This window comes from Sylvia atricapilla, chromosome 6, assembly GCF_009819655.1.
Source record: "Sylvia atricapilla isolate bSylAtr1 chromosome 6, bSylAtr1.pri, whole genome shotgun sequence".
In the NCBI taxonomy this organism is placed as follows: domain Eukaryota; kingdom Metazoa; phylum Chordata; class Aves; order Passeriformes; family Sylviidae; genus Sylvia; species Sylvia atricapilla.
In genome coordinates this window covers 51,883,898-51,910,215 of record NC_089145.1, presented here as the reverse complement: position 1 = coordinate 51,910,215, position 26,318 = coordinate 51,883,898, and the positions used below count along the sequence as shown (strand labels likewise).

At 38.5% G+C, this 26,318-nt stretch overlaps 1 protein-coding gene across 2 annotated transcripts in view; it reads left to right on the top strand.

Annotated features, from left to right (window-relative positions):
- Window positions 1–3,765: 3,765 nt before the first annotated feature.
- Window positions 3,766–26,318, top strand: part of SPATA7 (spermatogenesis associated 7) — a 35,337-nt gene continuing 12,784 nt past the window's right edge. The window contains exons 1-5 of one of the 2 annotated variants that reach the window (XM_066321943.1): window positions 3,766–3,821; window positions 14,036–14,107; window positions 14,757–14,849; window positions 15,746–15,793; window positions 24,067–24,200. In XM_066321943.1, coding sequence (XP_066178040.1) covers window positions 3,782–3,821; window positions 14,036–14,107; window positions 14,757–14,849; window positions 15,746–15,793; window positions 24,067–24,200 — 387 coding nt within the window. In that variant the 5' untranslated portion in view covers window positions 3,766–3,781. Of the gene's footprint in view, window positions 3,822–14,035; window positions 14,108–14,756; window positions 14,850–15,745; window positions 15,794–24,066; window positions 24,201–26,318 lie in introns of those variants that run through there. The other variant, XM_066321944.1, reaches the window with a different exon arrangement.

The window sequence follows — 26,318 nt, the reverse complement described above, 5'->3', positions numbered from 1 at the left end:
CCCTGTCGCACCAATCAAGCAAAAGAAACAGTTAAGTGGTTAATACAAGAGATTATTCCCAGGTTTGGGGGTGCCTATAGGGATATCATCGGATAGAGGCCCACATTTTATAGCCAAGGTGGTACAAGAGGTAAGTAGATTACTGGGAATCTCTTGGGACCTCCATACTCCATGGAGACCCCAGTCAAGTGGACAAGTAGAAAGGATGAACCAGACATTGAAGAGGCAGCTTAGTAAGATATGCCAGGAAGCCAAATTGCAATGGCCACAAGCATTACCAATAGCATTGCTGGGGATTCGGATAAAACCTAGGAGTGGAATGTCAGTCAGTTCCCATGAGATATAGTATGGGAAACCATATGAATCTCCAAACCCTAATCCAAATGTACACGTTACAGGGAAACAAGATGTGTATAATTATGTTCTGTCTCTTAAGAAAACTTTAGCACAGCTCCGGAGAGCTCTCCTGTAGAATAGACCACTGAGTCTTGAAAATCCAGTCCACGACATCAAACCGAGAGACAAGGTGTACCTCAAGACCTGGGATGGAGAGCCATTGAAGAAAAAGTGGACTGGTCCTCATCAAGTACTACTAACCACCTTTACAGCTGTCAGAGTGGCTGAAGTGGAACCCTGGATATGCTACACCCGAGTGAAGAAAGCCCCTCGTGGAGCTGTGTCGTGGGCTGCGCAAGCTGTAGGACCAACAAAGCTGAAGATAAGACGTCTGTAACTGTTTTCAACGGTGTCAGTAACTATGCTCGTTTGGGGGTTAATGTTAACTTTATGTATTTTAATGTTACCATTAAGAATTACGTTTGCTTTGGGATATGGAATGCATGGAGGTCTACCAACTGCTCTTCATTCTAAAGTGAAGAGAGAGGTACAAACAGGAACACAGGTAATAGAAACTCCTAATACGATTCAAGCTGAAATGTGATAATTGGATTAATCAAAGACTTTGCCAAAATGCAAAAACACCACTAGAATAACAGCCTGCCTGCCAATACCAAAGGCAGCAGAGGACCCAGTAAGCTGGGGAATCATAACATCAAAACTACCTAATATAAAAGAGAACAAAACAGTTAAATGTAAACAGGTAATAGAAAATGTGACAGGAAACCCATTAGTGTGGAAGTGTGAAGAAAAGGAGTGGAAAGGATTAGAACCCTGGAATAGTGCATGGTCTGTGGGTATATTTCAGAGGTTCCGATATATGGCAAGCACTCCTTGGTGCATTAAATGGAAAGGCCCTGAAAATGAAACAGATCCAGTGATAGTAAACACTGGTACTGCTAGCAGAAAAGAAACAGCAAAAGTAAATTGGTGGACATGTGATAAGATTTATGACTGCACCTCTGACGACCTGGAGGTAAAACAATGGTCACCTTTAGCTGTAGCCTTGCAAGTTGGTTGTGCTTGCAGAGAAATCAAACACAAACAGGGCAAAATCGCACCCAGGATCACAGTAGGATGTAGTAAGAGTACAGTCCGAAGTCCAGGGCAATTTGTGTGGGCAACAAGTCATAGTGCTTGGACAACACACTTGCCAGTAGACGGGGAGGTAAAGGAAATCACTCTGGGTCTCCCCACCTTATGCCCAATCTGGAAAAGGTCCCCATTTAAAGGGAGCCATGAGCTCCTGCAGATAAGAACAAAACGAGATGTCTCGAATAATCAAAATCAAGATGACACCTGGCAAGAACCCTCTAGTGGAATAAAATTCGGGTGGGCCCTGGGATCTCTGTTTGATCCTGTTGCAAATTATTGAAATAGGAAAATGCTGTATACGATCACGGGTCAAGTAAAAAGATTAGCAAGAGTTGCACGAGAAGGATTTAGTAAATTCAATATGCAGTTACAAGCTACTACCAAAATGACTTTGCAAAATCGATTGGCTTTAGATATGTTACTCCTGAAAGAACACGAAGTGTGTGGATATTTAAAAAGACAAATTGACCATTGCTGCATCCACATCCCAAATGTAACAACAAATTTAGAATATGATATTAGCCAGTTAGGACAGATAGAACATGAGGTACAAGAGGAACAAAAAGATTTAGCTACTACTTGGTTAGACAAAATTTTTAAAGTATTAGGATTGAATATTAATTCATGGGTGAAATCTATCCTTCAAAATGTAATAATTTTACTGATTATGTTTCTAGTGATCTGGTTAGTTTATAGGATCCTAAAAGAGGAAATACAAAGAAGAACATCCTGGAACAGAACAATAATGAAGGCGCTGACACGAAACAAGACTGCACCTTCAGCACCTCCGATCTGCACTAATGAAGCCCACATCAACCACGAATTTGAAGCTGAACATCCAGTATAGAGGATGAATGGACTGTACTGAATGAAAGCATTTACACTTAGTAGATTTAAAGTGAAATACTTTCAAAGGGGGGAATGTTAGGATAGGGTTAATAACTTCGGTTACCAGAGAAGCTGGGAATAGAGTCTCTGCTTCACTGCAACCAGGTGTTGCTTTCATTGTTTTAACCAAATCAAGTATAACTCTGCCTGGGTAATCAGGATGGGGGGAGAAGGAGAAGATTGGGACGACTTGTATTTGGAAACTAGGTCGGGTGAAACTGTACCTAATCATCATAAGATAGATGATCGAATTGTAATGATTTTTGGTAGCTAAACATGATTATTATTTCAAACCAGAATCATAAAGAAGGTATTTACAAAATTCATGCTTGGATGTATACAATAGAACAATGTAAGTTTAATGATTAACATAGAGTTATGTAACGAAATGGTATAATACGGGGCCCTTCTTAGACCCTCGTTGGAGTTGGATTTGGGTTTGTACCCCGGCTCCCAGAGCTCTTCAATAAAGCACCTCATAATCATTCCGGTGGTTATGTGTTTTCCTCGCTAACAGTGGGAGCATTGACTGAGGCAGATACAGAAAGTTGTTTTCAAGTAACATCCCCATGATTTTGTTCTCATTGTGAACTACATTCAAAATAATTTTTCTAGCATTTAAGGAAGTGTTGCAAATCACATAAAATACTGTATTTAGTGTGTAATTAATACTCATTTCTAGATAGTGAATGGGAATATCCCTCCATCTGGGGAACGTACCCTTTTGTGACATGTCAGGCTGTGGAGGGGACTGCAGTACCCCTGACCAGTCAGTGAGAAAAATCTTCACACAAAAAGTACAAAAGCCCTCAGAGATTTCACATCAGGGAAAATAGCAACCTGTCAGACAAACTGAAAATGCCATTCTATTGCTTCACCAGAAAGTTCAAATCCAGCACACCAGCACGCACACATCATCAGTGATGAGATTAAAGGCTGCTTTTCAAAAGGTATGTTGTGGTTCATTTGTAGGGTGCAGTTTGTTTTCAACGACATTGAGATTAACTTCTTCAGTGTAACGCACCGGGGACGCTGCTCTAGGCTCTCGTTTTCTCACGCGTTCCCTGAAATATCAGCAATTCGCCGTAAATTTCTCCCGGGCATTCATCATTCTTCAAATTCCTGTCGAGTTACAAGAAAAAGGGTTCCTTGGGGCCCTTGGGTACTGCGGGCCCGTTCACCGGCGGGGACAAACCCTCGGCGGGGCTCCAAGTCCCGGGAGACGCGGGTTCGAGGCCCGCGGCCGCCGCCCTCCGCCCGCCCGGGCCCCGCGCCGCCGCCGCGCTCCCGCCGCCATGGCAACGCCGAGGCGGGCCCCGCCGCCCCGCCCGCCCGCAGCGCGGGACGAACCGCCGCCGCCGACAGCCCCGGCCGGTGCCGCCCCTTCGGCCCGGCCGGGAGCATGGGGCTGAAGAAGGAGAGCGGCGGCAAGCGGTGCCCAGGTGCGGGGGGCTCGGTGGGGGCTGCGGGAGGAGCGGGGAGCGCCGGCCGCGGCGGGGCGGGGGCCGCAGCAGCCCGGGGGACGCGTTGCCTGCCGGCCTCCCCCGTCCCTGCCGGCCGCCGAGGGGCGGGGCGCGGCCCGTCTCGCCCGGGGCTGGGGGCAGGCGGCGCCTCCGCCTTCCCCGCCGCCGTGTGTCTGTGTGTATGTGTGTGTGTGGGCACGGAGCCGGCCCGGAGCCGGGGAGCCTCTAGAGCCGCCGAGGCTCCAGCGGCGGGGCCCGGGCCTCGCTCCCGCCCTCGCGGCCGCCCCGAGCTGTGCCGGCCCCGAGAGCCCAGTGCCGCGGCTGCCAGAGGGGACACGGACACGGGGTGTCCCCCTGCCAGAGTCGGGCCGGGAATTGTGCGTCCCACAGCCGTCATCGCACGGAGCCTCCTTATTGTACCGGCATGGGGCGGCGCCTCGGGCTGCGGGGCCGGCTGCCGGGCCGCTTCTCTGTCACCTTTCGTATTCTCCAGAGCTGTTATCCATGGGTTATTATAAGGGATCGTGCCCTTTGTGTGCAGCATCCCACGGCGTTTGGCTGTAGATCCAAGTGTTTTGGTTTGGCGGGATTTTAATGCAAGCCCAGTTGAAAAATAAAAGGCTCAAAAAAGGCGCAAAAGGCCCAGAGGATCAAGGTTTCTGTGGTCTCCATTCTGGCTGAGGCTGGCTGTGCATTAGAGTTTTGGTAATGTATTTCTAGGTAGAAATAGGTGCTCGTGGATGAGTGAGGGGGCATCCTTGTAGGTGCAGATTATACCAGCAAAATAGATTTTGTCCCATATACGTAGAAGAATCTACATATCGTAAGTTTTAAAGGTCTTATAAAATAATTCCTTACCCACGTTTAACCATCCGTGGGCTGCTCTGGTGCCCTGTTCCTATGAATAATCCTAGGAGCACTTGTCATCCGTGAAAAAAAGAAGGCACAAAAATGAAAAAATGCTTGCATGAGCCAACTGTGGCTCTTGGAAAATACCTAAAATATTTTTAGATATGACCTGGATTACATGCATAATGTAAAACAATGGTAGGAATTATTCAGTGCTGCACTGTAATGTCGAGATCTTACATCGCTGCATAAAATTAGGGCAATTTTAGATAACATTAATCTGTTGTGTTGGATCTCAGTATCAGTTCCAATCTTTGGTGACAGTAACAGATGCCACTTCAGAAGATGTCTGGTATCAAAGTACAGTTTGAACATAAATTCTAATACTGCATGGGAATATGAAATTCAGAGCAAAAACTATTGCACCTAATTTTTATCCTCTCTTTATGTAGTGTGAAGGCAGTTCTATGACAAATACATAGTTTTGCTGACTATTCTTACAAAATAGTCAGAAATACTTGTCAAAATACTTTTATAGACAATTAGCATGCTGATTGTCTGTTGACTATAAAAAGGGAATAAATAGCATACATGATCTAAATTTCATTCAGGTTGCAGGAAGCTTTGCTTGAATGACTTCTGTTTAACAAAAAAAAGTTCAAAACTAGAGAATTACTGTGTCTGTTAAATTGATAAGCCACTGCTTGTCTGCATAGGAGGTTACAATGGAGGCAGAAGTGTGTGACTGAACAGTCCAGTGTGAGCGTTCTCAGGCACACAGGAAGGATCCTTACAGAGCAAGGATTAGCACAGGCAGAGAGACTAATACACTGAGCTGAGCTGGAAATCCGTGTGCCTGAGCAAACTTGGCAGAGCAGCCACTGAGCTGCTTGCAGTTCATGAAAGGGGGAGAACCCATCATATTTATGGTTTCTCAAAAGAGTTATAGCTAAAACAATACAGAAAAGGTGGGATACACTATTCCATGTCCTGGTTGTATGCTGTACAAAGTTTCTAGTTCAGGCTTAGCCTCATCATTTTAAAGGAAGTACCAAAATTTTACACTTCTATCAGGCCTTGTTTTGCCTAGTGAGAATACTGAGAATTCTTTTTTTAAATATATTGGAATATATAGGATTTGTGTGTAGGTCTTGCCAAAGTTCAGATAAGGCTGAGATTTTTTTACCCTACTAGAAATATCAAGGAATTAATCCTCTCTGTTTTTCTGTAATTCCAGGTATAAACCTTGAAGTTATTTACTGTAGTAATTTCAGGAGTCACTTAATATACTCACAGATTTATAGTATGACCTCAAATAATCTGAATACTGTAATTTTAAACCAGCTTTGTTGTTTAAATCCCATCTCATTGGGTTGTTTAATTCCCATAGCCAGTGGGAACAAATACCTGAACAGCAATACCTAACAGCATCGTGCACTTGCTGTTAATCAGTGATACACATTTGTGCCACTTTTATCTTACAGCAGTGGAGAACTCGTCATTACTGCTGCATGGAAGCTGCTGTTAGATTTAGGCAGTTTGCACAGGCTTCCTGGATTTTAAAACAAAACTTAAATGCTTCACATCACCATCTCATTTAGATTTTTCCTGCATTGTAGGAAGTCCTTGCATTAATCTGACTAGAGCTGAAAGGGTGTTAACATGGAGACTTACAAACTACTTTTTTTTATTATCATTCCTTCATTTGCCACTTGAACAAACAGCTTATTAAACTTACTAAATTATTAGATTGGTGGCACTAATTTTTAGATGCTGAAGCTTTCTTTGACCAACAAGAAGATGAAAAATAAAAAAGATTAATAACAATGAAGTTATGTCTTCAAAGAAGGAAAGACATTTAGAAATTTCATTTGAATGATAGTAATGTTAACTGAAATTGGGAAATGTTAACCACTGTTCTTAACTTTTTTACCAAATTAAAACCATCACTCAATAAATCTCTTAAAGCTTATCCTTAATTTAACCATTAGTCAAATAGTCTGTTAAGTGAGTTTTAGTAACTTGATGTGCTTAAAATCCTGACTCCATTCAGCAAATAAGTTAAATTTTTATAATGACTTAAATGCCTAATTGGTCCCATTTTATCAAGGATTTCATTCATGCTTCAAGTGAAATACCTGTTATAGTGAGCAGTTCAAACCATTAACTCTAGTAGCTTCTTTGCTCCAGCTTATCTACTGCAACTTTCTCTGATGCCCAGAGGATCAAGGTTTCTTTGGTCTCCATTCTGGGTGAGGCTGGCTGTGCATTAGAGTTTTGGTAATGTATTTCTAGGTAGAAATAGGCACTCGTGGATGAGTGAGGGGGCATCCTTGTAGGTGCAGATTATACCAGCAAAATAGATTTTTTCCCATATCTGTAGAAGAACCTATATATCGTGTGTCTATACATTTTGGTATTAAATGTGTTTTCTCTATTGGCCAGTTTGACAGTAGGTATTGAGACAACTTCAGACTTCATGGGGTGATGTAATGTAGAGTTTCATGTAGCAGTAGAAGCCAGCACACACATTGGTTGTGTAGGGTGTGCTCACTGGATGAGCCAGTGTTCTACCACCCTTGATTAATAGCACCATTCCCCCCGGGGAGATGTTGCAGCACCTGGCAGCATCTGCTCCTGGGTTACCATGAGTGTCTTGTGCAGGCACAGCTATCCAGGCAACTCAGGGTAGTAATCTTTTAAGACAGAAGTTTCTAAACTGTAATCTGAATACTGCTTTGTGTTCACATATCACTGAGTAGCAGCATACAGTCTCTTCTGGAATACTACCCCTCACACGCCCTCCTGGAAAACCAAAAACTGCTGGTGTCACTGCTAATTCCAGAGGTGTACTGCCCAAGCCAGTGATCACAGAATTGTTAAGGTTGGGAAATACCTGTAAGTTGATCAAGTCCAACCATCAACCTATCACCACCACCATATTCACTGTTAAAGCATATCATCCTCTGGTGCCATACCCACATATTTTTTTAGCAATTCCAGGGATGGTGACTCCACAGCTTCCTCAGGCCATCAGTTCCGGTGCTTTGCAACTCTTTCAGTGAAAAAAAAGTACCAAATATGTAATGTAAACCTCCCATGGCAAAACTTGAGGCTGTTTCCTCTCATCCTGTCACTTGTTACCTAGGAGAAGAATGTGATACTCACCTCACCACAGCCTCCTTTCAGGTAGTTGTAGCAAACTGACATAAATTCATTTGATTTTGACTGCAGGTCATATCACAAAATGTGCTACTGACACACACAGCTGTGTGTTTCTGCTTTTGGAGTATGGATAGAGCAATAGCTTGCATCCAAACTACCCTTGCTGAAGTCTCTAGCTAGAAAAAAATTTAACAAATATTTTTCAAGAGTTATTTAATCAGATATGACTCAAGGCTCCTGTACAATTTCATTAGATTCCTTTAACTTTTAAGAGGAGGGCTTGACTCTTGAAACTGAAATAAAATTTTGGTTGTATGGTTTTAATTCACACAGAATACTGTAAGATTATGAATCCTAAAGTTCTGAGAGACCTAACTCTTAGGCATTGAAAGTATTTGTAAAGAAGAGCTTTTGTGTAATCCAGCATAATAAGCATATAAATAGCACCCATGTAATTAATGGCTTAGAAGGTTATGTATAGGGCATGTCAGACAGTGTATCATTTTCATCATATTTTGCCTCTGACACAAATGATCCCATGCAAAATTCAGATGGAACATTTGGGATTTTATTTCAAAAGTGAAGTTGTGTGATTTCCTGGATTTCTATTCATTGAATTTTGCTTCAGGAAATTTAGATAATATGACTATTCTTTCTGCTAGTGAATTCTGCTATGTATTAACAAGTCTTAAATGTGATTTTTTTAAAGATGGCTTCACGTGTGAGACCCAGAATTGATAAGAGTTTTGTTATCAGTGAAACCAGAAAGGGGTCCAAGAGACTTCTGTTTCACTTGGTTAAACAGGAAAGAAAATACAAGTGTGATTATGACATTTGATTTGCCTCACTGTAACTTTCAAATGAAATGGAGTACTCTCTGCATTCAGTAAGTGGCTAAATCTAAAGCCCTGTCTCTCGTGATGGCATAGGTGCTGCAGAAAATTACTGGAGACTTGCCATGTTTACATCTGTGTTCTTCATCTAAAGGAGTCTGTGGGTGGGTCACTGCTCTCTGCTTGCCTTTTTGTCTATCCAGTTCTGCATCTATTTGCCAACTTCACCCATCTGTGAGTAAGAACTAGGAGCATTAGTATTACCCGGTGGCTGGGTGGAGAAAACCCAACAAATTAATACCCATTTTTTACTCATTCTCTCCTCTGTTTATTCCCAAATACATAAGTAGAGGGTGAGAGCTAAGCAGCCAAGGATAAGCAGCCAGAGAAGCTTAAACTAGATGAGCAATTGTAGTTCCTATTCCTGGCACCTCAGCAGCTGATCAATAGGAGGTGTTGGAGGGGAGGAATGACCACAGGTAAGGAAGAGGCAGCAAACTGGGGACACTGAAATGAGTTTAGGGGGATGGTACAAAGATGTAAGCTACATGAATAGGAAAGCTGACCTTAGTAATAGTACTGCTAATAGAATATGGGGGGGTTTCAAGTATATCACGCTAATATGAAGGAAAAATAGTTAAAAATAGAAAAAAATAGTTTCGTATTTAAATAAAGTTTAAATCCAGTGTGGATTTTCGTAACTAGGTTAATCTTTTAATGAACTCTGAGCTGCGAGTCTGTGTATTTCTGTGTTGTATTCATATATACAACAGTTTCTGTAGCATACAAAATTAATGCATACTCTGGTTTGAAAATTCTCCTAGTACCAAAAGGAGAGGAACATGTATTTCCTTTAAGTATGACCTTGTCCAACAGATTAGTTAAGATGCTTAAAAGAGTTTCCATCACTGCTTGAAGTCGTTTGGGATTTCACAGAGATTATTTAAACCAGTTTTGTTCTTTCCTCAGAGTGTGTGTAGCATAATGTGTATAGCATTAGTGCTGTAGTGTACTGTTAGTTGTATAGAGTTAGAAGAGTTAATTCATAGCAGAAAGCCCACTGAAATAAGGGTAGAATAAGGGTGGTAGTGATAGACATCCTTGACTTGTATGACATTCACAGCACAAACCTTCTGCGTGTTGTTGCCTGAATTATCCACTTGTAAAAAGGTGTCTCTTTAAATATTTCTGGTTTAGAGCATTGAGATACTAGGGAAGAAAAAAAGGAAGAAAAAGAGTCGGCAGTGAAAGAAGCAAGAATACCAAATCTTTATAAACTCACTGTAGTGGCTAGTGTGTTTGCAAAGCATTTGTCAGCTTGGGTCCTTATCAGGCTCAGAGGGATCAAATCCCCAAATCTCATGCAAATGGTGCAATTCCAAGCTGTTAGAGACAGTGATGCTTTCTGCATTGCCAGCTGAGAGGAGGCCACTGTAGGGCTAGGAATGCAGAAGTCCTGGAGACACCAAAAAACCAATCCACTGCACAAAGAGTCACTATTGACAGTGATAAGCATATTTTCTGGAGCAGCTGGGGAGACCTGTGGTCTAAATCCACCTGGGGCCAAGGGTTGTTTGAACCCAGGCTAAGGTCTGGGAGCTGCCCTTTGGCAATTACAGTGTTCACAGGTCTCTACACAGTTAAGGTTTCATGTCTTGGTTTAGATGCCTGTATTTAGTATCATACCTAAGGTCTGTGTTTTTATGGATTATCTTTTAAGTAGCAAGTCTTGATGGGAGAGGGTCTCATGATAGGTTGATTTCTTTATTTCATTTTTATTTGCTTTGACTGAAGTACATGCTTGTTATAAAAATAGTAAGTCTAATACTTGCGTTTAAAATCTTTTCTGGGAGAACATGGTAATGAAAGACTGGGCTTCTTTCCAGTACATAGTCACATTCCAAATCTGAAATGGCTTTGTAGAAAAATAATTTCCATAAATTCTGCATATCCACTAACAACCAGGAAACAAACTAAACCACTAATTTTTATCATTTTTAGTACTGTAAAATCAGAAATTAAAATAGCATGCATTTTAAATTAAAATAAAAATATAATTTAAACAAAATATCTTTCAATTCTCTTTGGATTAATGTAGTAATTACTTATGCTAGATAATGTAATTTTCAGTTGGAAAAAAATTTAGAGAAAGCTTTTTTGTTTTTGTCTTCATTGTTGCTTAGTGTCATAGAAGGAACTAAAAGAGCAAACAAATTTTTAAAAGTATTTAATTTGTTTGCTCTCTGTACTTTAGGAGAACAGTCTGTGAAAATCCTGATTTTATATTCAATGTGGACAGCCCACATACATCTGTAAGGAAATTTATGTGTAGATCAGATAGTTACATGTGTCAGGTATCAAAGATTTTTTTGTAGTTATCCTCCTGTTGTTTGCTTTATATTTGACTAACTGTAAACTATTGAAAATCCCACCTTTTCCTTTAAAATTTTCTTCACATATCTAAGCCTTCAGTTTGTTTCTGCTGTTGTGCAAATAACTATGAAAGCACAGCCTGAATCCAAATAAATACCCATTCAAGTCAAAAGACAACCTGAAACTGTAGTTGTGAAACTTTTGACCATTAGCACTTTCTACCTTCAGTAAGGTAGAAAGAGCCTGCACATATCAAATTCTCCAGTTTCTCTGACATTAGTGACATGCTTCTTCATTATAAGAGTGATTTCTGAGCCGTCTATATTTATATATTCAAAATAGAGGGCACAGAAATACTTGTTATTTCTCCCGACTGACGCTTTTTGGCGGCTTTTCTTGCCCATGAAATAGTGATGCCAACTTCTTTTCTTCCTTCCTTCTCCTTCCCCGCAACCCAGATACTAATTAATTGTAAAGGACAAAAGCAGCAGACAATAATTTTTCCGGTAGAATTTCCACTGTGCCATCTGCTGGTGGTGCAAAGCAAGTGAACATTGTGAAGTCCGGTCTTCCTGCAGTGCTGAAAAATTGTGTCTGCAGCTGAAGACACTAAAGGCAAGAGGTTTGTGAGTGTCCCTGATGATGTTTAACACGGGACAAAGTCATTTATCTTACATGAAGAGAGAGCAGTGTTTATTTTTTTAAAGTGATTATGCTTGCCCTTCTAGGATTCTGTCACATAAGGATGAGTTAGAGGTGGTACTGTAAGCATTTACCACAATACCACAGGTGCTTCCCTCTGGAATTACAGCCTAGCTCTGAGGCACAGAAAACAGTGGGATATTTAGGTTATTTGAGCAATTGAGAATGAAAACTTCTGATTCTCAGTTGTCTGCTGTAATCCAGATTGCAGGTATATATGCATGCAGGTTTTTATCATTAGAGAAAATTCTACTAACTGAAATTTATAATATAACATTCAGGTCCTCCCAAAGACTTGCATTCTTCCAGCACCTGTATATTTTAAATTCCAGAAGTCACGGGTTTCAGGGTGGATCCAGCTAGACCATGAATACCACTTGTATGTAATATTTTATCAGGAGAGAAAGGCTTTATTGGCAAAGGTTTGCAGTCATTGTGGTAGCATTCTGAATCTAATAAATTCTTGCTGTATGTTTGGAATTTTAATATTTGAAAAATAATTTATCATTTGTCCCTATGTGTGTTAAAATCATAAACGAAGATAAGGAAGAATTGTACCATGAGGAGAATGAGCCATTTGAAATTGATATGGATGAGTAGGAATATTTTCCTTTGGCTTTAAAGATAACAGTATAAAGTTTAAACAATTGCAGGATGCAGGATGGTGTTGAAAAGATCAGATCTCCAATAGCAATTTCATTTTTTTTTTTTTTTTGCTTTGTCCCTTTTCAATGGCTGATCTGCAGCTTCACAGCAGAAGGAGTGAGCACTAATACTGTAAACCCACAGAAAACTGTACTGTGTAAAGGCTGGCTATTCAAAGTATGAAAGTTACTCAAGGTTGCCCTGGTATTTTTTGTGCTTTGTAAGAAAGGAGATTAGTCTATTGACCCATATTTAGTGTCATTTCACAACAGGGAAAAATTATTTTCATTTTCTTTTTTTTCTTAAGATGTTTTTTATGGCCTCCTATATTAGTCCTAGTCATTCAAAACTTAGTACAGTATGGCTTTTTTTTTATGAGGCCTTCAGAGAAATAATGTTAAAACGTTGTTAAATTAATAGATTTGTTTGGCTGCATTCTCTACTAATTAATACTGAAGACACCATGTTAACCATCTTGTGCAATATGCTGTTGAACTTCGAAACAAAGCTGTATACTATAATAGTTATAAATGTAATTGCAATAGTACTTTAACAGTGGGAAATGAAAAAGAAGCCCTGGACAGCCAGGTGCTGGGCATGCAGGAAATAAACTATGAGAGGTGGGATTAGGAACTTTGACCATGTGTGTGTCATCATGGCTTCCCAGGCCCCCAGTCAGTTTGTGATGGTGTCTGCCTTTATCACCCCAGCTAAAGTCACTGGGAATAGATTCCCTCTCAGACTGGGTAGGTCCAGTGTGCTTCTTCTTGTGACGAAAGGGGGAAAGCTGGAGGTCAGCAGGAACAGGAGAGCAGTCCAGCTGCCCACTTCACCTGCATGGTGGTTGCAGACTCTTGAACTGGCAGCTGAGAAGTATGATTGGAATGGAAAGACATGTGGACCTTGATAGTTAATAGTAATAAATTTGAAGAACTTGTCTGCACGCTTTTAGAATTAATGTTAAGTGTGGTTGGTATATTTACCCTGTTAAAAAATCTCATTTGTTTTGCTTTACATTTTATATACCTTGAATTCTTTAAAGGAATGCTCTGTATACACCAGTATTTGCAGTCCTAGCATATCTGCTGTTCAAATTTTTCTATAAGTGTTGCAGATTCTTAATTAGTTCCTGTGCCAATTTTTAAATCTTAGGTTACATGACAGCCAGTGGTTTTCAAAGAGGAGATGCAGTTCTTTTAATCCACATTCTTTCATTTTTCAGAACAGCTGGTTTAATTGTTTTTTGTCAGCATCTCCACTTGTCTGTAGAGTTCCTAGTCTATTAAAGTGCCATAAATGGGAACTTTGAAACAAATTGGAGGTTAGCACAGAAACAGAATAGTGGCCATATCTCTGTACAGTTTAATGACTAGTGTAAAGTTCAGACTAAAGTGTTCTGATGGTCTGTTCTGCTATTTAACTCCCTAACCCACTGAGACCACTATCATTGTATCTTGGTGTTTAGATTAAGTTAGTTCAGTGATTATAAAATGATTGAATAAGATTTTGAAAAAGATCCATTAGAACCATTCACACATTCTTTGGAGAAAGACTTTATCTTATCTGTAAAAATACGTGTGGGGATTTTTCTCTAACTTTTGGGTTTTGTTTGATGTTTTGTTAAAGTGCATGAATGCTCAGCTGTTGTCGTTCCCAGATGTGGTCCATGTAAAGGACACTTAAGTACTAAGAGTAATGGTAAGTAATGTGTACTTTTATAAGAAGGTCAGCTTGGTTCCTTTAATGTGAATTCATTGATTTTATGCCTAAAATATTTTTATGAAAACTTTTGCATCAAGCTTATTTGGAGAAGTTTAATAGTACTTACATTTAGTATGCATTACTGAAAATACTTTCAAGGAGTAAATTTTGCCTTGACTGCACTGCTGGCTACAAACTGGTAGCAAGATTAGCAAATATATAAAAATGTCCCATCTTTATTAGTTGTAATATACATATATACATATATATAAATATATACACATATATATAAATGTTTACCACATTGAAGAACACCTGAGGTTAAACATGTTCATTTAGAGTCAGTAGTTTATATGGACTGTTTTGTTTCTTTTTTCAAAAGAACATAGAGTGAAGAAACAGGAAGTTTCCATGTTAATTTTCATAGTAGAATTTCAGCCACTTTTGCAGCTATTTATTGAATTAAAGAAAAAGGAGACAGGAAGATTTCATGTGATAGTAACTGGTAAAAAAAATACTGCCTTTGATCAAAGAAGTTAAACAGTGTTTTAAAGTTTGTGACTTTGAATTGCAGTTAAGAACTGTTTAAAATCTTGGTATTTTTTTGCTTGCCTTTCCAATGTTCAAACATATTTTAATCTTGCAGCTTTCTGCATTGACTCTGCTCGAAATCTAACCAGCCAATACTTGATCAGAGATCACATGGTGTTTCATTATAACAGAATTCTTTCAGCCAAAGGTAAAAATGCGCATATATGAATGAACTGTCTCCCTCTATATTTAGCTCAATCTCTCAGAATAGGCTCATACCAAGAAGGAATGAACTGGATTGTAGGAAGTTTACTATTCTTCCTGTTTCTTACCCAAACATGTGTCAGCAAGGACATGTGGCTACTACTTTAATAATACTTTTGTATTAATGAGATGGGAGGTTGTGTATGAAAACATTTTCCTTTAAGGGTTACCAAAGATCCTACCTCAATTTTAGAGCACTTTGTGCTGTATTGGCTTCATTCTGCTTTTGATGAAATAATGAATTATGAAATGATATGCTGAACTGAAAGTGCTAGTCATAACAGCAAACATACAGAAATTATTTAAGAATGAAGGCAGAACATTTCTAGTTAAACTCAGATCACCATGTCTTTTTTTAAAGGTTTTTTTTTTTAATTTTAATTTCAAAAACTTCATATTCTTTTGTTCATCTTGCAGTGAATAGTAATAGCAAGTTCTTAGGACTGTGGAAATTGCCCTGTGTGTTTCCAAATGAGAAAAACATGCTACTTAGAGAGTCCATGCTCACAAATACAATACTCACAATTTTATCTCTCATGTAGCATACTCAGTATCCTGAGGTATGCAATAAATGCCATCAGAACAAAATGTACAGAAACCTTTTGAAAGGAGTCTTCATTTAAGTGATGGTTCTTCTTTTAAACATGTGTTTTACCCAGACAGTTTTATCTCTTAAATCCTATGACCATATTAGTACCAATCTAATATTTAGGTGCACAGTAACTAGCATGTTTTAAAATAGTCTTTGTTCTGTGTTGGTTTACTACTACATTTTTCTAGCTATCACATATACTAAGTAAATACTGACTCACTTGCATTTGGTGTTTTTCTTATTTTCAGCAGCTGTAGACTGTTCAGTGCCCAAAAGTAGGTTGACCTGCATCAAACGTAAGTATTTGTTATTTGTTGATTCTGCAAATGCTTCTGTAAAACTATCTTAGCAAAAGAGCCAGTGAAAAGTAACAATAGCATATAAAGCTTAATTGGGCATTCATGTGTCTGCCTGTTTATCCAGTTTTCACATCCTCCTACAGCTACTTGTAGATGCATTCAATCTCTATCAAATGGAATGCTGGAGAGATGGATCTGGGCTGTCAGTGATAAGTTGTGCTTAGCATGACAATTCATTTGTCAACAAGTGTCTCAACTGCAAGGGATAGGATAATCATAATTATCTGGTACAAATGCATAGACAAAAATCCTGGACCTTTCTTTAATAAAAGCCTTGAGGATTTCTCTCACTGCTGAATGTGTGCATGTAACTGGTTGGGTTTTTTTTCTGATCTGCTTTCTTTTATATGCTGTTCTACCTGAGAGATTCTTTTACAAACAGATAAGAAACTCTGCTGTTTAGGCTGAAAGTTTTGCAAGAGCTAATTCCATAGGAAACACCTACTTTCAAATTCATCATTGTTGGTCTCACTGACTTCAAGGTATTTAAAGTTAAGACTACCCAGGCATACCTTGTTCAGTGCACTTATCCTTATAACTTCTAGGGTTTTGGAATGAAATTAAAAATTATTTCAGTTTTATTTCATACCTAAAATGAGAGTGGTTGCATTTTTTTCCCTGCAGTTCTGTGCATTGTTCATCAAGAAATACAGATTTCTGTACTGTAATAACCATGCAAGCAAGTGTGACGTGTTCAGATCTTAAGCTCAGTGCAAGGTACCATTTGTAGAGTCTCTGGTAAACCACTGGAGAATCATTTTTCTTCCTCTGTTGTTTTGTGAAACAGATTATCTGGAGATGACAGTCAGTAGCTCAGACAGTAAGATTGTTGAAAATGTCCTGAGGAAGAAAAGTAATGGAGAAGGGGTTTTAGAATACTTTCAAAACAAGTACTTCTTCCTTGCTCAAGATGAGACATGATTTATCCAGGCACAATTTTAACTTCCATGTAGTTGAATATCAGTGGTATCTCTATAATGTCACTGAGGATGAGGGGTTTGCACCTTTATTCTCACAGTAGTTCTCTGCCTGTCATTAGTTCAACTGAAGCATATTATGACTTTTTTCTCTTTGTGCTCTTTGTCTGACTACTCACAGCATTCCAAATAAAGTTCCTATTCCACTCTATTTTAAGATCTGAGCAGGGCAGTAAATTTATTTTAAAACTATAAGATTTCTTAATAGCATAGAGTTACAAAACAGAATTCCTGCAGATAGTGTTAAAAAACATCTTCTAAAAATGTGCTTCCTGTACTGCTAGAATAGCAGGTGAGTATTTCCCTTTGGGGTTGTTGCCATGAATCAGTCACTAGCGTTTAAGAATTAAACATGATACTGTAGTCTGCATTCTCCCTGGCCAACTGAATATGTTCTGTCCTTAAAGTGGATTTAGTTTCCACTGTTCTTTTCGTGGTATCTTAGCTGGCAGCAAAGCAGGCAAGGTGCCATGCCGCTGGGCCAGCAGCGAGCATGTTCCTGTGTATTAGATCAGGCTTACTGACTTAAAATAGTTGTTAAAATGTGAAACTCCTTGAAATGTGAAACTTCTATGTTCAGAATTAGTCCAAGCATGTTGATTGATACCAGTGGCCATTAAAAGTCTGTGGTTGTGAAACTTGTGCCAGAAAACTTGACAAAGGCTATGCCAAGCAAGACAGCTGCTGCTACACATGCCTGGTTTCTAACAGTACTAACTTTTCAACCCATATGTTTAGAGGTTTTTCCACAAGGCATATTGATAGTACAGCTTGAACCCCATGATTAGTGTGCTTAGGAATGCAGGTCTCTGATACTGAGGTAGTGGGAAAAGAAGAAGGAAAAACAAATATTCTGGGAAGTTTCCCACCGTAGATCTATTTTAGCCTGGTGGAACTTGAATTCTTGGAGGGAGGGCAGTGAGAGATCGGGAGAGGGAAGAATTCAGACTGATAGTAATGTTGGTCTTCTGTCCTTTAAAGGTGTTAAGTTCAAGCAAAAATATAAAGAAATGTGTGTTTTTATGTAATTCTGTATTTAAATCTTAACTTTTCCCATGAACACATATATCTCTACACTTTACATTTTGAAAAAGCAGAGATCTATGAAAAGCCCTCTTACATGTTTCGTTGTTGCTGCCATTTTACAGGAAGCTTTCACAAAATCACCCTTTTTTCTGTTGAATCTTGTCCTTAATTATATATTTTTGAAAATGAAAGTTCTAAGCAACTAATATAGGCTCTTTAAATTCAAACACTGAGGTAATTCTTATGCTTGTGTTACGTCTTTGGAAAGGTGTTCTGATATATTTCTCAAGTCTGAAATTTGGTGTGCAGGAAAACTTACAGGTAAAAAATCTTAATGAATCTATAGTTTTAACTGTAGTGATTCTACTTCTTTTTTTCCAAAAAGTTACTGACTGTAAAATTTCTTCTATAATAAAAGATGTTAGGGTTTTTTATGAGAGGCAATTAATTTTAGATATACACATCAAAAATACATTTTTCATATCTGTGAAAAGACTTTAGATCATTTAGTCTGACATGATGAGTTAAGCAGGCCAAAAGTTCCATCCAGTTGTGCTAATATGGAACCTAACAGCCATATTGAATGTGGCAAATTCAGCACATAAACAAGAAAAGCCTGCCATCTTGACTTGTAAAGGTCAAGAAATAGAGAAAACATGATTTCCATTAGTGGCTGTTTCAGTAGTTACTCATCATTATTACTGAAAATGTGTGCCTGATTTTTAATCTAATTTACCCAGCTTTACCATCTGTCTGCTGGTGGGGAGGACTGTTGTTTTAATACAATTGTCCACCATTACTCAGGATTACAAAATATCCATACCAGGGAACGAGAATAAAATTATGCATTCCACTTATTTACAGTGTTATCTCAGTACAGTGTGTCTAAATTACCCTTGGGGGCTGCCCCAGTGGTACCTTGGAAAAAAAAAAATCATGGACAAGGGCCACCTAGAAGCCCAAAGGACCTTTCTCTGGGGTGCACAAATGCAGGTTTACCTGGGCAGGCTAAGATGTATCCTTCAGGGCTGGTGCAGCATTGCACAGGTTCTGTGCAGTCACACTTCGCAGGCTGCTGTGTTCTGCATGTGGCTGAGAGAAGTACATAGGAGATGTTGCTGGATGAGGGCCCCACAGGAGCATCAGGGGTGGATGCATTTGGGATAATCCAGTGCTTCTAGCCTCTTCTGAAATGCCTTTGAAGGATTCATATCTCACTGTTAGGCTTTATTTACAAGTCTTAGCAATGGCCAGATTTTGCCATTAGTAGCTTTGCCAAGTAGTATCAGATTTCTGGAGTACATACCCTCATGTAACTGTTACTTTGTATTTGATACAAGCAAGGCTTTACTATCAAGACCTTAAATACTTTGTCACCCTCTTTTATGGTGATTTCTCCCTTATTTGATGAAACAGTGCTACTGATACTGGATGTGAAGGAGGACTCAAAATCATCTCTTAGAGTTATGAAAATTAAAATTTCTGTGTTAAGGAATTTAGATTTAGACACAAGAAACCTGAACTTCATAGCTAATGGCAAAATTCAGTTTGCATTTGATAAGAATCATGGTGTACTGGAAATTTGTGTAGGGCTAGGAAACTGATAGTAAAAATTCGTAGAGAAGGAAGGGCTTGCTAGTAGAAGTAATATCACAAACTGATATACAGGACTGTTCAGTTACGGTCACTAGGCGCTTCAAATTCAGCTGAGATGATGTTTGTATGATTTATCTAAAAATAATTCAAAAGGAAATAATAACTCCAAGTGTGTTGTTGCAAAAATAGCTTATATAAAAACACAGTAGCTAAATTCTGAGTGTTGCATAATTCCTTTAGATTGTTCTGCAAACTGAACTCAATTTAAATCTAACTTTATATTTCATTGTCTACCATCAATTATTTACATCAAAATTGAAATAACTTGAAGTTTAACTGCCAACTGTTTTGTGATGTGATATGTGATAAATTTAGCAATTGGAAATTCAGAGCAAAGGACAACCATTGGCATTCCAGATCATACTGTCCTTCTAAGTGAAGAGCTTTCAAGCTGACTAGGACTGTGATACATATGATTAGTTTGTTTCTTCCAGATTTATGACATTTGTTTTATAGCTTTAAGCATGTCTTGAAATGCTGCTGCAGTCTAGACTTATAGAAAAAACAAATAAGCTAATAGAGGGAGTATTCTAAAAGGGAAATAAAGTGATGTGATCACTCCTTTGAAGTGTGGTGTACTCTGTGAAGAGTATTTGCCTCGGCAAAAGTGACAGATTGATCAGTGTTTTATAGGTATCTCTTTATGAGGAGGGCTAGAGTTCAACATCTGAAATTCATAGTCTTATTTGTGTTTCCTTTCCCTGACAACAGAATTAAGAGAATGGATTCACGGAGTGAATGCAATTAAGAAATCTAGGTTCACTGACTGAATTAATCTGATCTACAGAATCACTGAACTGTTTATATTCTAGTACATTTTCTCTTACTATACTAGGAATCTGTAGGGTTTTGAGCACAGTAGTTAATGAGATACAATTAATCTCTAAAGTTCTAATAAGACTTTTAAAGGGACTCATTATTTGGACCTACACACTGTATTATTTTATTCCTAAACATTTTGTTTTCTCCTTTTAAAAAGATGAAAAGTAACCCAGTTTTTTCTTTCATTTATTTGTCACAAGGTATTTACTATTATGTACTTTTCCCATATTTAACTCTACATATGTGACATGTTCCTGGAGCCGGTGTTCAAATAAAAGCTACTTGCAGTGAAACTGTTTAAAGTATCTTTTAACAAATGCAGTTTATGTTTACTTCCCACTAGTCTGTGACAGTATGCCAAGGGCACTTCTTACAAATTTCTTGCAAGTTCCTGAACCTCACTGAAAGCAAAAGTTTTTATCTGTAATGGATTTGAAGCAGAAGTTATCTTAAACAGCGAACAATGTTTTCAATTAAAACTAAATCTCCCTTCTGAAATTAGATGTCTCTTAAATGCTGGTCTCTTGCTTTCTGTGTTTAATATATTCACACTGCAACACAAGTGGTTCTGTATGACAGCCTCAAATATCTTCAGCTCTTCCTAGCTGTAGTATTATCATTAGTGCCTCAAAGTTCTAGGCAAGTTTTCTATCTGGCTGAAGTCAAAGCATAAGACTGGATTCTCCAGTCCTTTCATGGGAAAAGAACATGTGAACTAAGGAGAGGCAGGGCAATGTGCCTGTTTCTGCATTTGTGTTACCTGCTGACTGCCTCAGAGCTGTCTGTCTACATCTGCATTAACTCTTTAAGAAGGATTTCTCTCTCTCTCACTTTGCTGGTTTCAAAATTCCTAGCTTTTACTACAGATACAGCTTGAAAATTGCTAATTTGGCAATAAGATCTGTGCATTACTGGAGTTCTCTGTCATTCTGTTTTGTATGTCTGTGGTACCTTTCAGTACACGAGTGACTTTGTGGGTTTTGGAGCACACTTAATGGATTAGCTGAGCTAAGCTCACTGTATGACAGGTGCAAAGGCAGACTCCACATTTCCCATGCAGGTGAAGGTAGTCCCAGTGGCTTGTTCTGATGTCTTAGCTGGAACATTTACTGTTCTTTCATTCTTTATTCTTGGGCATAAGCCATGCTTTGGGTGAAAACTCAAGGCACACAGTCCTGGAGGAGGTTTATTTTAACAGCTTTGAATGCCAGTAGTAAAGGCATTCATGTATGTCAAATTTCAGAGTTTCTCCTGTTAAGAGCAGAATAAGGACAACATGGGAATTCTGTTTTGGAGTAATATTCACACTGTTTTGCACTTTGCTCAGACACTCCTGTTAAGCCGTGATGTGCAGGTGGAACATGCAGTGAAATGTTATATCTTGTCTTGTCTTAGGCAAACCCATTTTCACCCAAGCACCTGAGTGTAAGGTATTTGCTGTTTCAGACACCTACTTGCCTCTACCCATACTTCAGTATGATTTACATTTTTGCTTTGTAGGGCTCTCATTTGCCCATTGTTTCTCTAGATACTTGTTCAATGACCATTAGCAGTAGGCAGGATGTGAGTTTTTACAGCCTCCATGCATGTGCACACACAGACACACTGTATTGGCCCAGAATAAGTAATTATTTATCGCAAACATATAAAATGTCAAACCTGTAGCTAATTTTTGAGTGTTTTTCTGTAACTTTTAAGACAAACACAATTAGAAATAATAGCAATTTAGAACAGATGCAGAAACTCAGTATAGAAAGAAAAACATTCCATTTTAATTATTTCATGGTACAGTATATTTTGTCATTTTGTTATAATGTATATTTTTAATTCAGACTTGTATAACATAGCATTTGTTAACTTCAGCTAATATTTTCCAATTTAAGCAATTAATTTAAGTAATTTAAGCAGTCTGTATTGGAAGTACTCTAATAGCATATGATGGATAAACGAATAGCCATAAAGGAAATTACTCTGTATTTTACATATCAATTGTAGGAATTAAAGAGAAAAAGGGATTTTCCTGAGCAATGAGAGCAAAGGTTTCACATCTTAAAGATTAAATTCTATCTTAAAATGGGACTAAAATGTTTAATGCAATGAATATACTTACTTAAGTATTTCGTGGAGATTAACATATGTAGGGTACATGTACACAGATGAATGTATTTTAAAGGTTGATTAAACATCCTCAGATTGCTGTAGGTGTCAGCTGTGTAGAAGAATGTACTGCACCAATCCCAGAGGTTTTTCACATTTCCATGCATTAAATATAGTAGTGCATGTGCAGATTGGGGTCTCCCAGAGTATGATATAAATATATTATGAAATCAGAGGAGAAATCCTCAAAGACCTTTGTGTGTCTCTATCAAACAAATGATTCATACACTTGGATATGTGATAAGTGAATACGAAAATTTTCATTTGGTATACGGACTTCAAAAGTGTGTTTGCTTTTTTTTCCCCATTTGGAAATGAAATTATTAACCTTTTCATCAGCCTCATTCTGATTTTTTCAACTTTGTGTACTTCAAGTATTGTGTATCTACTTCTGGGCTCCTCACTTAAAGGAAGACATCAAAATGCTGGAGTGTATCCAGACAAGGGCAACAAGGCTGGTGAGGGGTCTGGAGCACAAGTCCTGTGTCTGAGGGAGCTGGGGTTGTTTAGCCCAGAGAAAAGAACTCAGGGGTGACCTTATCACTCTCCGCAACTGCCTGAAAGGAGGCTGTACCCAGGTGATGGTCAGCCTCTTCTGCCAGGCAGCCAGCGACAGGACAAGAGGACACAGTCTTAAGCCGTGCCATGGGAGATTCAGGTTGGACATCAGGAAGAATTTCCTCATGGAAAGGGTTGTTAAGCATAGCAGTGGCCTGCCCAGCAAGGTGGTGGAAGAGTTTAAGAAACAACTCAATATGTCACTTGATGCTGTGATTTAGTTGATGAGGTGCTGATTGGTCAAAGGTTGGACTCACTCTTGGAGGTTTTTTCCAACCTAAATGATTTTGTGTTTCATCTGTGAAGCTGCTCACAATATGTAAAAACTTCAGACTGTATTTTGTAAGATTTAGGTGACTGATGGCAAACTCATACACAGAAACTTTACCTTTTAGGCTTCTTTAGCTGATGACACAGATACCTGACTCAACTTTTCACACTGCTGATGACGTCTTGGACTGCAGACCACTGTGGGCTGATAAAAATTCCTTGCTCCTGATCTGACAGTAGCCCTCTCAGAGCTGGCCTTCATTTTTTTTTTTGTGTTCTTGATAAAAACTTGCTTATTCTGCCCCAGATTTCTGTATTTAGGAAACTCCATATTGTAAGCATGGATTTTTTTGCACATCAGATTTGCTAACAATAAACACTGAAATACTGGATGAGAGTACAGTCAAAGGGGTTCTAGCTGTAAAAAACTGATAGAAGGCTTGTAACTTTTTGGGCAAAATGCTGCTAGCAGTACTGATCTTAGAAGTCCTGTATGCTCATGTTTGTTGTGAGGTAAGAAAATTTCGGGAAAGTTAAGGCAGTTTCAGCTACTAGCATGCTCTATTAATAATTTTTCTTCTAAGAAAAGACATAAATTTTATGACTGCTGTGTGTTGGAAGTGGAATGTATCTCAATAGTCTGACTTTACTGAGCAATTGGAAACCACTACAGTGTTCTCAAATCACTTAGGGTAACAAAGAATATTTCAATTTGGATATGACCAACCTTGTCTCTTCCCTAAGTTGCTGACCAGCAAAGGAGAGAGAAACTGAAAAGGAAGATAGCGAAGGGTAAAGAGAAATTGAGTGTGTGTGAAGCTGTCCCTCGATGCTGTTCAAGAGACAATGGAAGGCTGCCACTGTGCACTTCTAGAAAGGTATGTATTTGAATTCTGTTTAGTTCTGATACTATCAAATAATTTGCTCCAAAGTAACAGCTGGTTGCTGCTGTGCAGCAGTGAGGGCTGGCATCTTTCAAGCAGCAGAAAGTAGACAAGGGTCTTCCTGACATGTGCCCAACACTGAATGCATGTCTTGACCTTCTGACAAACATGTCAGGTATCTGGATGAAAAGTGCTTGCAGTGTATACAAGCTCTAATTACTTTTGAATTCTCTTGCTTTCACCTCAGCTGAAATTCCTGTGCTCTGCTGCTCCAGAGCTTTGTACCATTTCCTAAGGCAGAACTCTGTAAACTCTACCATTCCAAGCAGAAGAATCAGAAATCTTCCATTTTTTTCTTAATGAAAACTCCTAGTTGATAATACATTTTGTATCTAACACTTTACTAAATCATTCAGCTGCATTTCTTGAAAGCAGAAATAGTGCTTAGACCAAAATACACCATTCTGTGTATATATATTCTGCTTATGTGCATAGGCTTGCTTAGTTTGGCTGCCATTTAACCAGAATATGTGGTGTGTATTTCTAACTAATAAATAAATAAATACATAAATAACCAAATAAATTGCATTCTTTTTCATCATTGTGAATGAGCAATTGCAACTGAAAACAGAATAATGGTCTAACTCTGTGATTCTAACAGCATAAGTTTCATACATTGTTTAAAGATCTGTAAAGCTAGAGGACATTTCCAGGTAGTACAGCAAACACCATCAGTTTCTTTCTGTGTGACTGACTTTTGTAGCAGGCAGTCTGAGTGTGACCTTATTGCAGTGCAGAAAAATAATGCTTTGAAATTCAATACATGGCTTTTAGTTATAGATGAAAGCACAGGCACGAATAAGAAAAAGGAGGAAATTTGATACTCAAAATCTAAATTTTATTTTTTATTAACACCACTTTTGTCCTTCCATGTTATTTTTTTTACAAACTTGGGGCAGGCAAAGTTCCTTAAATTGTTTCACTGGAAACCTAAGTAACATGTGTCTTTAATTAATGCATGAAATCCCAGCTTTAAAATGAAAGGATGCACTATAACAGAGTGCAGCTTTTTTCCTTTGTTTTTCAAAATAAGATTTTCTAAAATTCTACCTGAATTGAGCTGGGCATGAGTAAGATTTTTGATTTGAACAACACTTGGTGTTTTGTATCTTGTGTTCAAGTAATCCTATTAATAGGCATTTCTGACAGCTAATAAATTTTTTAAAATAAATCAATCAATGCCAGAAGTCAATTGAAGGAAGGCTGCTTCACAGGAGGTTCAATTTTCTCTTTTAACTTTTTGAAGCATGCCATTGCCTTGAAATTTCAAGATCCCTTTCAGCCTGTTTTTTGAGATTCTTTTTTCTGAAGAATGAAAGTTGTGGGCATCTGCTTGTGCATATGAAATATAGATTGGGAAACACCATTAACTAGTTCTAGTCTCTTGTTAATTTTGTATGCAACACATGTGTGACTTTGTGAAATACCTACTCAAATGCTTTATATTTAAAGATTTATTGTACTCTTACGCTACCAGCAGTCTGAGCATGGATTGTGCTTAAATAAGTTTTGTCATAATGGGAGATGTCAGTGACTAAATAAAGCAGAAGAATCTTCTGAGCATCAAACAAAGTTGTTTTCATTAGGAAGTTTTAGATTTCTTTTCAGGCTGCATGGTGACCATCACCTCTTTGCTGGTTTTTTGAATTAATGCACACTCACTAATACCCCTTATTAACACCACCGTATCTGATAAAAGTATGAACCCACCACATTGTAGAATTGATACCCCCCCCACACACACACACAAAATGAAAGAGTACCAGAAACACAGTTTTGAAAAACAGTGATACCAGGATACAAACTGAATATATTTATAGAAGGTCCAATCTGTTCACGTATTTGTATGAATTTTCTCTAAAGGCAGCTTGTCACTCCCTATAGGAGACTTTTGCTCTGCCCAGACAGCAGAGAGCAGGTGCTCAGCTGACTTAGAGCAATATTTAAATGGCTTCCTCAAATTAAGAAAAATCATACACTCATTTATTGCAAATTTGCAGCTTCTGTATCCTGACAGTGCAGTTCATAAAGCACCTCTTTGATCTCATTTTA